Source organism: Dryas octopetala, chromosome 5 (assembly GCF_963921425.1).
Source record: "Dryas octopetala chromosome 5, drDryOcto1.1, whole genome shotgun sequence".
In the NCBI taxonomy this organism is placed as follows: domain Eukaryota; kingdom Viridiplantae; phylum Streptophyta; class Magnoliopsida; order Rosales; family Rosaceae; genus Dryas; species Dryas octopetala.
This window is the reverse complement of record NC_141370.1, coordinates 18542910-18555811: the sequence shown is the minus strand read 5'-3', so window position 1 is coordinate 18555811 and position 12902 is coordinate 18542910. Positions and strand designations below refer to the sequence as shown.

General features: G+C 38.0%; 2 protein-coding genes across 2 annotated transcripts; one reads left to right on the top strand and one right to left on the bottom strand.

The window, feature by feature from the left end:
• Positions 1-1895: 1895 nt before the first annotated feature.
• Positions 1896-6456, bottom strand: ZIM (GATA-type zinc finger protein with TIFY domain-containing protein). The gene is made up of 7 exons (XM_086243634.1): positions 5868-6456; positions 5436-5519; positions 5223-5356; positions 3260-3367; positions 2929-3034; positions 2284-2343; positions 1896-2152 (listed from the first exon to the last, which is right to left on the bottom strand). Exons 1-7 carry the CDS (start codon positions 6168-6170, stop codon positions 2045-2047), a joined length of 903 nt encoding a protein of 300 aa, XP_086099760.1. The 5' UTR covers positions 6171-6456; the 3' UTR covers positions 1896-2044.
• Positions 6457-10520: 4064 nt separating this feature from the next.
• LOC147285258 (UDP-Glycosyltransferase superfamily protein) lies at positions 10521-12265 on the top strand. The gene has a single exon (XM_086245521.1). It carries the CDS (start codon positions 10629-10631, stop codon positions 12078-12080), a length of 1452 nt encoding a protein of 483 aa, XP_086101647.1. The 5' UTR covers positions 10521-10628; the 3' UTR covers positions 12081-12265.
• The last annotated feature ends 637 nt before the right edge of the window (positions 12266-12902 follow it).

Here is a 12902-nt window from a genome sequence, read left to right as displayed (position 1 = left end):
GGGTGGAACCTTGCTGTCCCTTCTCTGTGAATTATAATCAACGTTTTATCTGCCGCCGGTGAGAAATCCGGCGACTGGCCGGAGTTTGGGGAGGCGTCGCCGGTGTTGGAGGGAGGGGCTGCCGGAAAGATGGCAGGAGAGGGAGTAGGGCTTTACAGATCTGATTGGGAGCTGTTGGGTTTTATTTTTTCTTTTTTCTTTTTTCTTCTTAAACAATAGAGAAAAAGAGAGAGAGAGAGAGGATGAGGAAGAGAAAAAAGAGATTGGTGGGTCGCCGGCGTTCAGCAGAGGGCTGGGGTTGCAAGTTGGGTACGGGTTTTATTTTTAAACTAGGCTTTTTACCACCCAAAATTTATATTGATTCCCACTTTACCACCCAGAACTTTATTTGTCCCACTTTACCATCCAAAGTTTATATTGATTCCTACTTTACCACCTAGAAATTTATTTGTCTCACTTTACCACCCAAAGTTTACATTAATTCCCACTTTACCACCCAAAACTATTTTTCGTGTCCCAGTTAACCTTTTTTCGTCTATTCTGTCACTCTAGATTCAGGGGATAAAGTAGGAATCAATGTAAACTTTGGGTGGTAAAGTGGGACAGATAAAGTTATGGGTGGTAAAGTGAGAATCAATGTAAACTTTGGGTGGTAAAGTGGGACAAATAAAATTCTAGGTGGTAAAGTGAGAATCACCCCAAACTTTGGGTGGTAAAAACACAATTAAGCCTTTAAACTAATACAACTTTTTGGGAAGGTACATAGTTTTTTTAAATATTTAATTGTTTTCTCTCTCATAATTAACTATGATTATTGTTAATGTAAAAGACAGATGTCATCTATAGAAATAGGTGGTCAGCAAATTTGTCTCCAACTCTTTTAATAAGCAACGTATCACTCTAGCACTGCTCTTATCCAGCAGTACATAAAATACACATCATTCGTTTGCATATTCTAATGTTCCCAAACATTTTTGTAACAATAACCTTAAAAATGGCTATAAGTAAGAGAGTTAATTATAGCAATAATTCATAAATTATTCCTGGGGTATCAGTTTAATTCATGAATTTCATTTTGGAAGTCTATAAACTATGCATAAGTATCACTTTAGTCTTTTTTGTAACTTTTTTTACATTTTCCGTTAAACACTTATGTGTCACGTGACCCATAAGTAAAGGGTATTTTTGTCCTCATAATGCCATACCCTTCCTCCAAGGCCTCATTCCAGCCTTTACACAATGATTTTCAAAATTATTGAGAAGAACAAGAAAACAGTCAACACATGGGTAAGAACAGAATGAGACGTCGGAGGGATAGGGCACTGTAAGGATGAATATACCCCTCAAATATAAGTCGCGTGCAACATATAGGTATTTTAGACAGAAAACCGAAACTCTAATGACTAGAGTGATATTCGTGCAATAGTTCATAGACTTCAGAATTCTATTGCACATAGACTTCAGAATTCTAAAATGAAATTTATGGACTAAAGCTAGAATTAACTCTTAAGTAAAAGCACCACTGTTTCTTAATTGATTTTCTGGAATAAAAGTAGAAACATTTGTCTCAAATTCTTGCTCTCCATAACGCCATGCTGTCTGAGACATAGTATAAATAGGTCAAATTCTAACTGGTTTATTACAATTATTAAACTCTCATGCAATCACGTCGCCACAAACGTATTTCAGATTTTCATTTTTCTCAAGGAAAAGGGCAGCTAAAAACAGATAAAATGGTCATGTGAGAGGCTATTAAATATTAACGAATAGAAAATTCAATAATATACAAGCTTAAATGGTAAAATGGTTAAGGTTTTGTAAATACGTTATATATAGATCCTCGGCAGGCAGTTTCAAGCACAGTACCAAACTCCAAAAAAACAAAATCCAGAAAGGAAAAAAGAAAAAAAGAAAAAATAGATGACTTCTTGTATTGATCAAGGCACTATTATAGCTGTACATTAGATCAGACAAACCAAATAAAATTACGACAAAACCTACTTGAATGATGCCAGATACAACTTTGGCCTTTTAATGAAACAACCTAGTGTTCAGCAACTAAAGCTTTGTTATCGCCATTAGAGAAGGGAACAATACTGTTGTGTGTATGGATGGCAGTTCCGGTGTCCGATTCATTCGCTTCAGCTTCAACCTGTTTAAAATGCATGAAAAAATGGGCACAACACAAAATTTATCACTGTCGGGATAATGAAAATATAATTGTGAACATAACAATGTGAAGCTGCCTGATATATGTACTCAGTCTCAGAGATATGAACACACCTGTTCAGCTGCAGTCACTAAATGGTCCTGGGTTCTCTTGGAAATTTCCCTCAAAGTCCCCTGCAAAATTTTGATGTCAAATGTGTGAAATGCTGAAATCTCTGCTAGAGAAATAGTAGGTGCACATTATGTTGCTAAAAGAAGATTTACAAGTAATACCCAAAGAATGCATGGAGTAATGTATTCAACTGGAAACCTGAGTCTAGCAATTTAAGGTCAAGCAAACATCCAAATCTTGAAGTCGGGAAGATAAGATGCAATGTAATGTTTCATTAATACCTCTGAGAATTTCAGGCATATGAAAGTTATTAGTTCACAACCACAAATGCACGTACAGCCAATGGTGTTAACTTCTAACTATTCAATCATACTCATCCACATATCTATGCTATCACCCCATACTCATCTCTCCCAACATATATTTATTCATGAATTTTTTTCAATCAACCGTTCAGACTTCTAAAGCAATGTCAGTAATTAATTCATGAGAGCACGGATAAAATTAATAATTAACGACAATAATTATTTTGGGTGGGTGATCAAGTAGGAGGATTGAGAGCACAATTACTATACATTATAATCAGTCACGAAAATCATATCTTTGTACAAAAGAAATAAAGTGATCAATTCATGAGAGATACAGACCCTGTTTGCCCAAAAAAGCCCACAAGCATTGCAAAGAGACCTTGGACCAGATGGCCCACGCCGCATCATTGGTGTGGACTTTGAACTTATTCCACAATGCGTGCATCTAGACAGGCACACAAAAGATGCAAATCAGAAAAGATCCAAAAATTGTTAAAAGTGAAACACAAAAGATACAAGTATGAAAAACAAAATATAATGCAGCCTCAAAAAAAGAAAAAATGAAAGTAAAGGAGTTCAAAGAAAAAAGAATACAAAATATCATCCATCAAACTCTTACAGTTATTTGTTTCTTATGAACATAGAACTCTATAGTATTGCATAAACTCACAAGGTTTCTGCATGGCTATCATCCTGCCCTGACTCCTGGCCAGTACCCCAGCTATAATCTCCATCTGACTTTTTGGAAGAGGTAAATTGCCCCTTATTGCGCTGCATCCTGATGTAGATATATATACAAGAATCAAGCATGGAAAGTAAAAACGAACCGAAATGGTAAAGCTAGAAGCATAATAGCAACAAAATAATAAATCAATAAAAGGAAGAATACTCATCATATCATCCTTACTTCCTTGGACCAATTAAGTATATATAGGTGATATACATCTGTCTTTTTATAAATTAGCCTAGTTGTAATCTGAGAAATGAATACAAGCCATGCTAAACTCATTCTTAATCCCAAATGATTTAGCTTGGCTACATGACTTCACCCTATGATTTAAACTAAAAAGCATGGATGCCAGGAGGACAACTGTGTCAAGTGCCTAGCAGTTTCTTTCAACATGACTTTACACAACCAAAAAAAGAAATAATAACAACAACAAAAAGGGGGGGGGGGGGGGGGGAGGGAAGAGTGAGAGAGAAAAAAAAGGAGGAAAATTAAACTTGTATATCCAACTTATGTTGCAAGATTCTATGTTAAGGAATCTGCATGTCGACATCTAAGTGGCCCAAACTGAGCAAACCTTTTATGAGATTTAGATAACACTTACCCTTCAGAAGTCTAAAACTGGGCTTAAGGACCCACACCAAATAAGAAGACTTTTTTTACCTGGTGAAAGTATCCATGGTGTTTATTTAGGGCTTCTTCTTGTTTTTTTCTTTTTTTTCAAGATCCAGCTATTGCTCATGCTACAGTCAAAATACACTCCAACGAAGTGTTCATCCTCTAACAGGCTTATATTTCCATATTTGTTAAGTATGAACCTATCATCACCATAATGTAGATTTCCATGGAATAGTGTGCTTACCAAGTACCATGGTATGCTAGCAGTTGGCTGATATGATTTGGTAATAATTTTAAATGCAAGGTACCCTTCTCGCTCAAGACACGTTATCTTCAATAAGACTAAATTTTCAAATACTTCTAAGAGAATGTCTGATGTGAACTAACCATGCAAAAGTATACCGCTAATACCATAGCCCTACATATACTAGTTTCTTAACCTCCATCATCATTTCCCCCTCTTTCCAGAGAAATTACTAACATAATCTATTAAGTTTTCATTCATCACACTTGATAAACTGTCACAAACATGAGCAATATGAGTACAGGAGAAATTTAAATTTTTAGATACCAAATTAAACTTCTAAAAATAAAATCATACAATGTACTAAATCAGAAAACCTTAGCCCATGTGTCAAACATCGCAAGGGCATTAGTCAGTTATCATAACACTTGGAAAACAAGACAAAATAATTTCCCTAACTTCAGGTATTAGGAAGTCAACCAAAAAAAAACTTCAGGTATTAGGAATTGGATAGGTTTCATGATTTTATCCTAGATTGCTAAAGGTTTTCACAATTTATGGTCTCTTTATAGCAGATTAAAGCAATAAGAAGGTGATGTATGAATTCAAAAGAGAGGTGCTCCTATGTTGTTTATACAATTTGAAAAGTACTTGCAAGTTTGATCAGATTATCTAATTTCATACTTTTATGACTCTACAAAGAAAGAGTGTAACACATATATGTTATAAAGAAAACTATAATATCAGATGTTACACTTCTTATAATTAAGACGTTCTTTCTCTTCTTTTCAGCTCACATTATCTTGTCGTCAAAATAAGCTAAGTTAATCGTGTGCTTCAAATAATTGATCCCATACAAGTTCTAAGAATGATATTTTTATCTACTGCAAAAATGTGGAAGGTTTAAACATCAGTTGAATTACATGTATGATATTAAAGCATATGCTGAGTCACCAATTTGAACAACAAAAATTGTGGATAGTTTAAACATCACTGAACTAAGTCAACAATTTGAGCAGAAGCATATTATATTGACCACATCACCTGAGTGCAACTTCTTGACGGACACTGTATCTAACTTTTTTATCAAAGCATCGTTCTTTCCTCTTTTGACGGAACCTACTTAATGATGCTGCTCTGTGAGGCTGACTACATCGTATGGGGTAGTCTGCTGCAGCCTACATACATGAAAAACAGTCATTGGTATATTCAAATATGATGTGAAAGCTTTCCAGTCTTTTCAGTCTAAGTAGATACCCTCTGATTCTGAGATGCCATCTCCGCACCTTGTGTTCCAGCATTTAATTCGCAACCCCCCAACAGTAATAGCACTGCTTGAACCTTCAAACGCCATCCAAATGCACAAACTGTTAGCAATCAAAGTAAATTCAAATGTCTCAAAAACAAACCCTCGTCCTCATTTGGTTTCCAAGAAACCTTACCGGACAAAAAAAAAAAGAGAAATTTAACTAATCTTACTTGCATGATGTTTGGTTTCCACAAAGAGTAAAAACAAGACCTTATCGAGGTCAATCAAGCAATAGTTTTAGTCGAATCCAATTATATAAAATTTCAAACTCTTCAGAATTACATAACTAAATTTCCATCCGTCATCCACATTTTCTTAGAAATCAAACAGAAAAGCGCTAATAATTCACCAATCAAATTCTGATAAAGTTCGAACCTAACCTTCTCAGCCGTAACTGCGTCGAAAACAAAGACTTGGCCACGAAACGAAAGCGTGAGCTGACTGGAGCCATCGAAAGGCTGAATGGCTAATTCGGAGCCACCAGAGCCGCCCTGAACATAGACAGCGTCGGATGTCATATCCTCGGTGACAACACCGCCTCCACCGTCGTCGAGCGCGTGCGGTTCGTAGTGAATGTGGGCGTTGTCGATGGAGTCGGCTACGCCGGCGGCATCGTCTTCGTCGCCGGCGGGGATCTGATTGGGCATAGTGGTCATGGGGGGCTGGGGGTGTTGTCCGTACATTGGCAACGGTTGACGAATCGGACCAACGATGGTCGTTGAAGCATTACAGAGGGGAATCGATCAGTGTATGTGAAAACCTAACCCTAACCCTAACCCTAACCCTAACCCTAAAACCCCGAATCTTAAAAAGAAAAACGGAGAGTTTTGAGTTTTGGGGAATATATATACGGTGTTGGTGTTCGTGTTGGTGTTGGTGTTCGTGTTGGTGAAGAAGAGAAGAGAATGATAATTTTGCTGAGTAAAGAGAAGAGGAGTCAGGGAGTGAGTTTTCTTTCTTTCTTGTATATCTTCTCTTCTATTTTATAAATTTATAAATTAATTAATTGTAATTACTTTCTTTTAGAGAGAGAGAGCGCAGAGTGAAGGACAGCTCAGGAGGACACAGTCACACAAGGGTATGACCCGTACCCGTATGGGTAAAGAACAAGGAGAAGTGACCCGGTTTAATGTCATAACTACGAGGAAGTTTTGATTAATTACACAAATATACATTAACTTATATAAATTATGCTTAATTATCGATTTACTATCCAAAATTATAACTCATTTTTATATTGCCACCTGAAAATAATTATGTTTCAAATTACTACCTGTAACTTACATCCGTATCTCATTTTACCTTAATTTTTTAGAAATAAATTTATACTTTCCAAATTTTCTTGAAAGTTTTAGAGGGAAAATTGGTATTTTGACTCCATAATAAATTAGTACTAGTCAAGACGAATCCATGAATTTTTCGTGTATTTTCCTGAGTTCAGAGTTATTTTTAATTAATTTTTAAAATTTATAAAAATTTAAAATTTAAAATTAAAAAATACAAAAACAAATGTGACACGCAACGCATATCCAGCGCGCCACATCAGCAATAACGGCCAAGTCAGCATTTTTAATGAAATTGTTGACGGAACAAGATAAAATAGGACACGGATATTAGTTATAGGTGATAATCTGGAACAAAAAAAATTCATGTGACAATATGAAAATAAGTTACAGTTTTAAATGGTAAATCGATAATTAAGCATAATAAATTAGTACTAGTCAAGACGAATCCATGAATTTTTCGTGTATTTTCCTGAGTTCAGAATTATGTTTAATTAATTTTTAAAATTTATAAAAATTAAAAATTAAAAAATACAAAAACAAATGCGACACGCAACGCATATTCAGCGCGCCACATCAGCAATAACGGTCAAGTCATCATTTTTAATGGAATTGTTGACGGAACAAGATAAAATGGGACACGAATATAAGTTATAGGTGATAATTTGAGACAAAAAAAATTTTATTTGACAATATGAAAATAAGTTACAGTTTTAAATGATAAATCGATAATTAAGCATATAAATTATTACCCTAAAAGGCTTAAGAGTTTTAAAAATTACTTAAAATAATGCAAATTTAATTTGTTAATAAAAAGGAAAAAACAAACAATAATGACATATTTTCACGCGTGTTAGGAGTTAGGACTTAGGAGCGTGCATTAGCTGATCTTAGATCACTGATAGGCATCAATCAATCAACATACTTACTGATCGATAGGCAATTGTACTTGCAATGAAACTATAGCAGCAACTGCAAAGGCAGTTGTTGATCAATTTTTTAAAATTTATCTTGAATGTTAGTATTTGGCTATTTGCACAGTTAATTAGATTTTTTATAGTGTGTTTACGAATGTAATATTTTAAGATTTAAAATTAGTGATTTTTATTGAAAATATATAGTGTAGCAATGTTGTAACTAGAGTTGCAGCTAATTGTTGCTACAATTATACTTGGTATTAGTGCAAACCACTTATCGATTAACATGAAGTGTCGATCAATCAGTACTCCTTTTTGCCCTAGAATATAAAGTCAAAAGCTCATGTCCTTTTAAGTAACAAACTTAATTATTTGCCTTTTTTTAGTAAAAAGACCCTAAGTTTTAACCATAGGACAACCATCGAACTTATAAGAGGTTGAATTTGGGTGCATGGCAGCAATTCTACTCTCTCAATTTGGCAATCCACCAACGACTGCGAAACTTTATTCATTTAGCCTCATTCACTCTAAATCGATTATATACTTAATTCTTTATGAATTTAAAGTAGATTGCCAATAACCTTGTCCTTTATCTATGAAATGTAAAACACTCTAAACCGAATATTATTATTATTTTTTGTTACCTACACTGCCTGCCATACAAGGTGATACTCCTCTCATCTTTAACAAAACCCAAACCCCAATATACCAACATTCTTTATATCAAGGCAAACAAGCATAATATTGATGAATGGATGCTCAAATTACGGTTTGGGAGTTTTCAAACGATATATTATCATCATTCCTTCGTGTTTGTACCCAAAAGATTTGTATTTTCAAAAATTGAAATCGCAATATGTTCAGAGCACTAATGCCGAACACTTTTGGTATTGTTCGAAAATGGTGCGCCGAACATCATTGTGGGTGTTCAGTTGTGAATTACCGAATAAGCCCACGAATTTTTTCAAAAAAACATATGTTTGATTGCGGACCGCCTAACCTCCCCTAAAGCATTCAATTGTGGTTCGTACAACGTGTTATGTGTTGTTCGATGAACTAGTGACAAACAGTATCCAAGTTTTTCCATTTCAAAACCTTCATAATTTGTTCAAATTTGACAAAAAAACACAAATATGTACTTTAGGATAACGCACATAAAATGTACCAAATAACTTAAAACAAAACCCTAAATCTAAAATTTCATTCATGACAAAAAAAATAGAAAGCCTAGAAAACAAAATTACATTAGTTGGGTGGTAGTGGTGGCTAGAACGACAAGTGCATGGGCTAATTTTCGATGGTGATGTCGTTGGGATTGAGAGGTGGTGGTGATGGTGTTAGGTTTGAGAGGTGGTGGTGATAGTGATGGTGTTAAGATTGCGTTTGTTTGTTAGGAGTAAGTAGAATTGTTGGGTGTGATGTTGAGTTTTAGTAATAGTAATTTAAGATAGTTTTAACATTTTTAAAAATGAAGGTAGATGTAAAGAGTGTGTTAAATTTAGAGTGCTGCTATTTGCACACATTTTTTTTTTCTTTTTGCACACACTTTTTTCCTACACACCTCTTATCTTCTCCTAAAATTTTAAATTTCTCTTTAACACACTTCTCCAATTACCCTAATACTCTTATTTTATACATTTCACAAAATTTCTCACCACAACACACCCCTTCACCCACCACACCCCCATCAACTCAGACAAAAAAAAAAAAAAAAAACACAGCCCCTCCCCCTCCCTCACCCGACCACCTCCCTCATTCTCTACTTCCCTCACCGACCACCTCCCTTTCTCTCTCCTCCCCGCAACACCGACCTCTCTCTCTCTCTCATCCCCACAGCACCACCCTCCTATCTCTCTCTCTTCTTCCGCAGCACCACCCTCCCTCTCTCTCCTCCCTTTCGAACACCATTAAAACAAATTGCAATTCGGCAGGTTCGGCGGACCAGTGCTGAACTGGGCTATTTCGTTCGGCACTCATTCGCTGAACAATTCTGTTATATTCGGCGGATGACTGCTGAACGAAACATCCCGGTTCGGCACTGATCCGCCGAACCTGCCGAACTGCATTTTTTTTTTTTAATGGTGGATGTTGGCTGGTTGTCTGCCAAAGGGAAGGAGAGACGTTGCGGGGAGGTGGTGACTCGAGAGGCTGAGTAGTCGCCGCTATGCAAAGGCTGGAGTTGGAGCCAGTGTGGGCTTGGTTCTGGGCTTCGAGGTGGAAGACAAAGTGCTGTGGGCGGAGGTGTAGCAGCGTGTGGGAGGACAACGAGCTCATGGAGGCTGGGTGCTGCGCGCAGGCGATTGCGAAGACGAGGTGCGCGCAGGCTAGTAGATTGGGTTGGCAGCTGCTGGTGGTCTTTGCTCGTGGGGAGGTGGCCAGCGATGGCAGGCGTGGCCAAGGTTGGCGGCGGAGTGACCCCATCAACTTAGACGGTGAAGAAGAAAAAAAAATGAAAAAAAGAAAAAGAAAAAATGGAGATAAGGATGGGGATGAGAATGGGGTGTGTAAGGGGGGGGGGAGATGTGAATAGGGTGTGTGGGTGAAGGGAGGGCCAAAGTGGTCTTTTTTCTTGAGTTTTTTTTTTTTTTTTTTCATTCAGAAAAGGTGTGAAAAAAAAAAAAAAAAGATATGCCAATAGCAGCCCAGCCCTTTAAATTTATTGATAAAAATATTTTTTTTATGACAAAAACAAAAAAATAAAGATACGCGTAAAGAGCGTCTGGAAGGATAAAAAAATTTGGTCCGAAATAGCGGCACCTTTTTATGGCCAGAAAACTTGCATTCATTATTCAACGCTGCCGTCTATTTATCTATTCAACTACGATAACGTGAATAAACAAATAATTCATTCATATTTGGACCGTCGGCTAAGCAAAGCTTCCCTTCAATATATAAATAAATAGCAGCAGCCAGCCACCAAAACAAAACAAACACTCCATTAATGGAGAAGAAGGAGATGAAGACTCAGACTGAGAACGGCGTCGTTTTGCATGTGGTGGTGTTTCCATGGCTGGCCATGGGCCACCTCATACCCTTCTTCCACCTCTCCAAGCTGATAGCCCAAAAGGGTCACAAAGTCTCTTTCATTTCAACCCCACGAAACATTCTGAGACTTCCCAAAATACCCCTACACCTCTCCTCTCTCATCAACCTCGTACCCCTCCCTCTTCCCCACGTCCAAAGCCTCCCCACCTCAGCCGAGTCCTCCACCGACGTTCCGTACCACCAGCAACAATTGCTGAAAAGGGCCTTCGATTTGCTGGAATTGCCGTTGAGGACCTTCCTCCAGTCCTCCCCGAGCCCCCCGGATTGGGTTGTCTACGACTACGCCTCCCACTGGCTTCCCTCACTCGCGGCTGAGTTGGGGATCTCACGCGCCTTCTTCAGCTGCTTTAACGCCGCGTGCCTGGCTTACTTGGGTCCCCCGTCGGTTTTGGCCGACGGCCAAGATTCGAGGACCAAGGCTGAGGATTTCACGGTGGTCCCCACTTGGATCCCGTTCGAGTCCGACATGGCGTACCGGCTCCACGAGGTTTCTAAGTACGTGCAAGGTACGATTGAGAACGAATCGAGCACGCCCGATACGGTGCGTTTTGGGGTTGCGATTAAGGAGAGTGAGGTCGTGGTTATTAGAAGCTGTGATGAGTTTGAGCCCGAGTGGTTTGGTTTGCTCAGAGAGCTTTATGGGAATGGAAAACCAGTTGTTCCAGTTGGGTTTTTGCCTCCATTAGTGGAAGAGGAAGACAGAGAAAATGACCAGGAATGGGTTGGTATCAAAGAGTGGTTGGACAAGCAACGAGCCAACTCAGTGGTTTACGTAGCACTCGGGACCGAGGCAACTCTTAGTCAAGAAGAACTCACTGAGTTGGCTCTTGGGTTGGAGCTGTCCGGGTTGCCGTTCTTTTGGGTGCTGAGGAACTCGCCCGGGTCGACTCAGTCCGTGTTAGAGATATTACCTCATGGGTTTATGGAACGAGTGAGAGGTGTTGGGGTGGTACACCTTGGGTGGGCTCCGCAGGTGTGGATACTGAGTCACGACTCGGTGGGTGGGTTCTTGACTCATTGTGGTTGGAACTCGATGATCGAAGGGCTCGGGTTCGGGCGGGTTTTGATCCTATTTCCGATTTTGAATGATCAAGGGCTTAATGCTAGGTTGGGGAGTGATAAGGGACTTGGGGTGGAGATACCTAGGAAAGAGCAAGACGGGTCATTTACGCGTGACTCGGTGGCTGAGTTTGTAAGGTTGGCAATGGTGGATGAGTCGGGCGAGTCATTAAGGATGGGGGTTAGACAGATGAAGAATTTGTTTGGAGATAGAAATAAAAACGACCGAATGGTGGACGAGTTCATATGTTTTCTTGAGGAGATAAGGCAATCAAAGTTAACAACATAGTTTGCATAAAAGATTCTTTCGTAAACAACAAAAATGAAAGAGGAGAGAATTCTATTTATTTTTATATGGGAAAAGAAGAAAACTTTCTTTTTTATTGGTCCAAGAATGAAAGATTTCTAATAAGCGAGTTTATGTTGCAATTTACAATTCTTAGCTCTAATTTAAAAGCATTAACTTCAGATTCAGTGGGTGACCGAGTTAGCATTCTCCCTTTAGCTACTACACACAATATCAAGTTTAAAAAGCCAAGAAAAGTGAGCGCTCCAAGCATGTATTAGAAGGTCCTTTATGTTTGGTTGGAAGATTTTCATGAATTAACAGGGTGTTCTCACAGTCACAGTAAACAAAAGCATCAAATTGTCTTTCACACAATCATATGTTGAATCAATAATTTTCTAATGCAAGACAGAAATGCTAAATCAATGCCGAATGCGAGAGAGCATTTGACAAGGCACTTCGTATTTTCATATCAAAGAGGCATTTCACTTGCATGACACAATTCGCTTTTTCAATGCAGTTGGTTTTGTGTTGATTTCATCGTACAATCAACATGATCAACAGACCTACGATGATTTCCTGACGCCTCCACAATTTAAAGGCATATAAAATCCCAAATCTCTCACTCTTGTGAGTAAACTAGAATATTAAATGAGTTTATGGGAGCACTATTTGCAAAACATATGTCTGTAACCACACTAGATTAGAATACCATTGAGTACACATAGAAGACTTTCAATGGCGAAGCAACCAAATATTGGAAAACCCTATTTTATGAGAGTAAATAAATTCCAATGAATACCAGTCCCTGTTGAAGCCAATCTC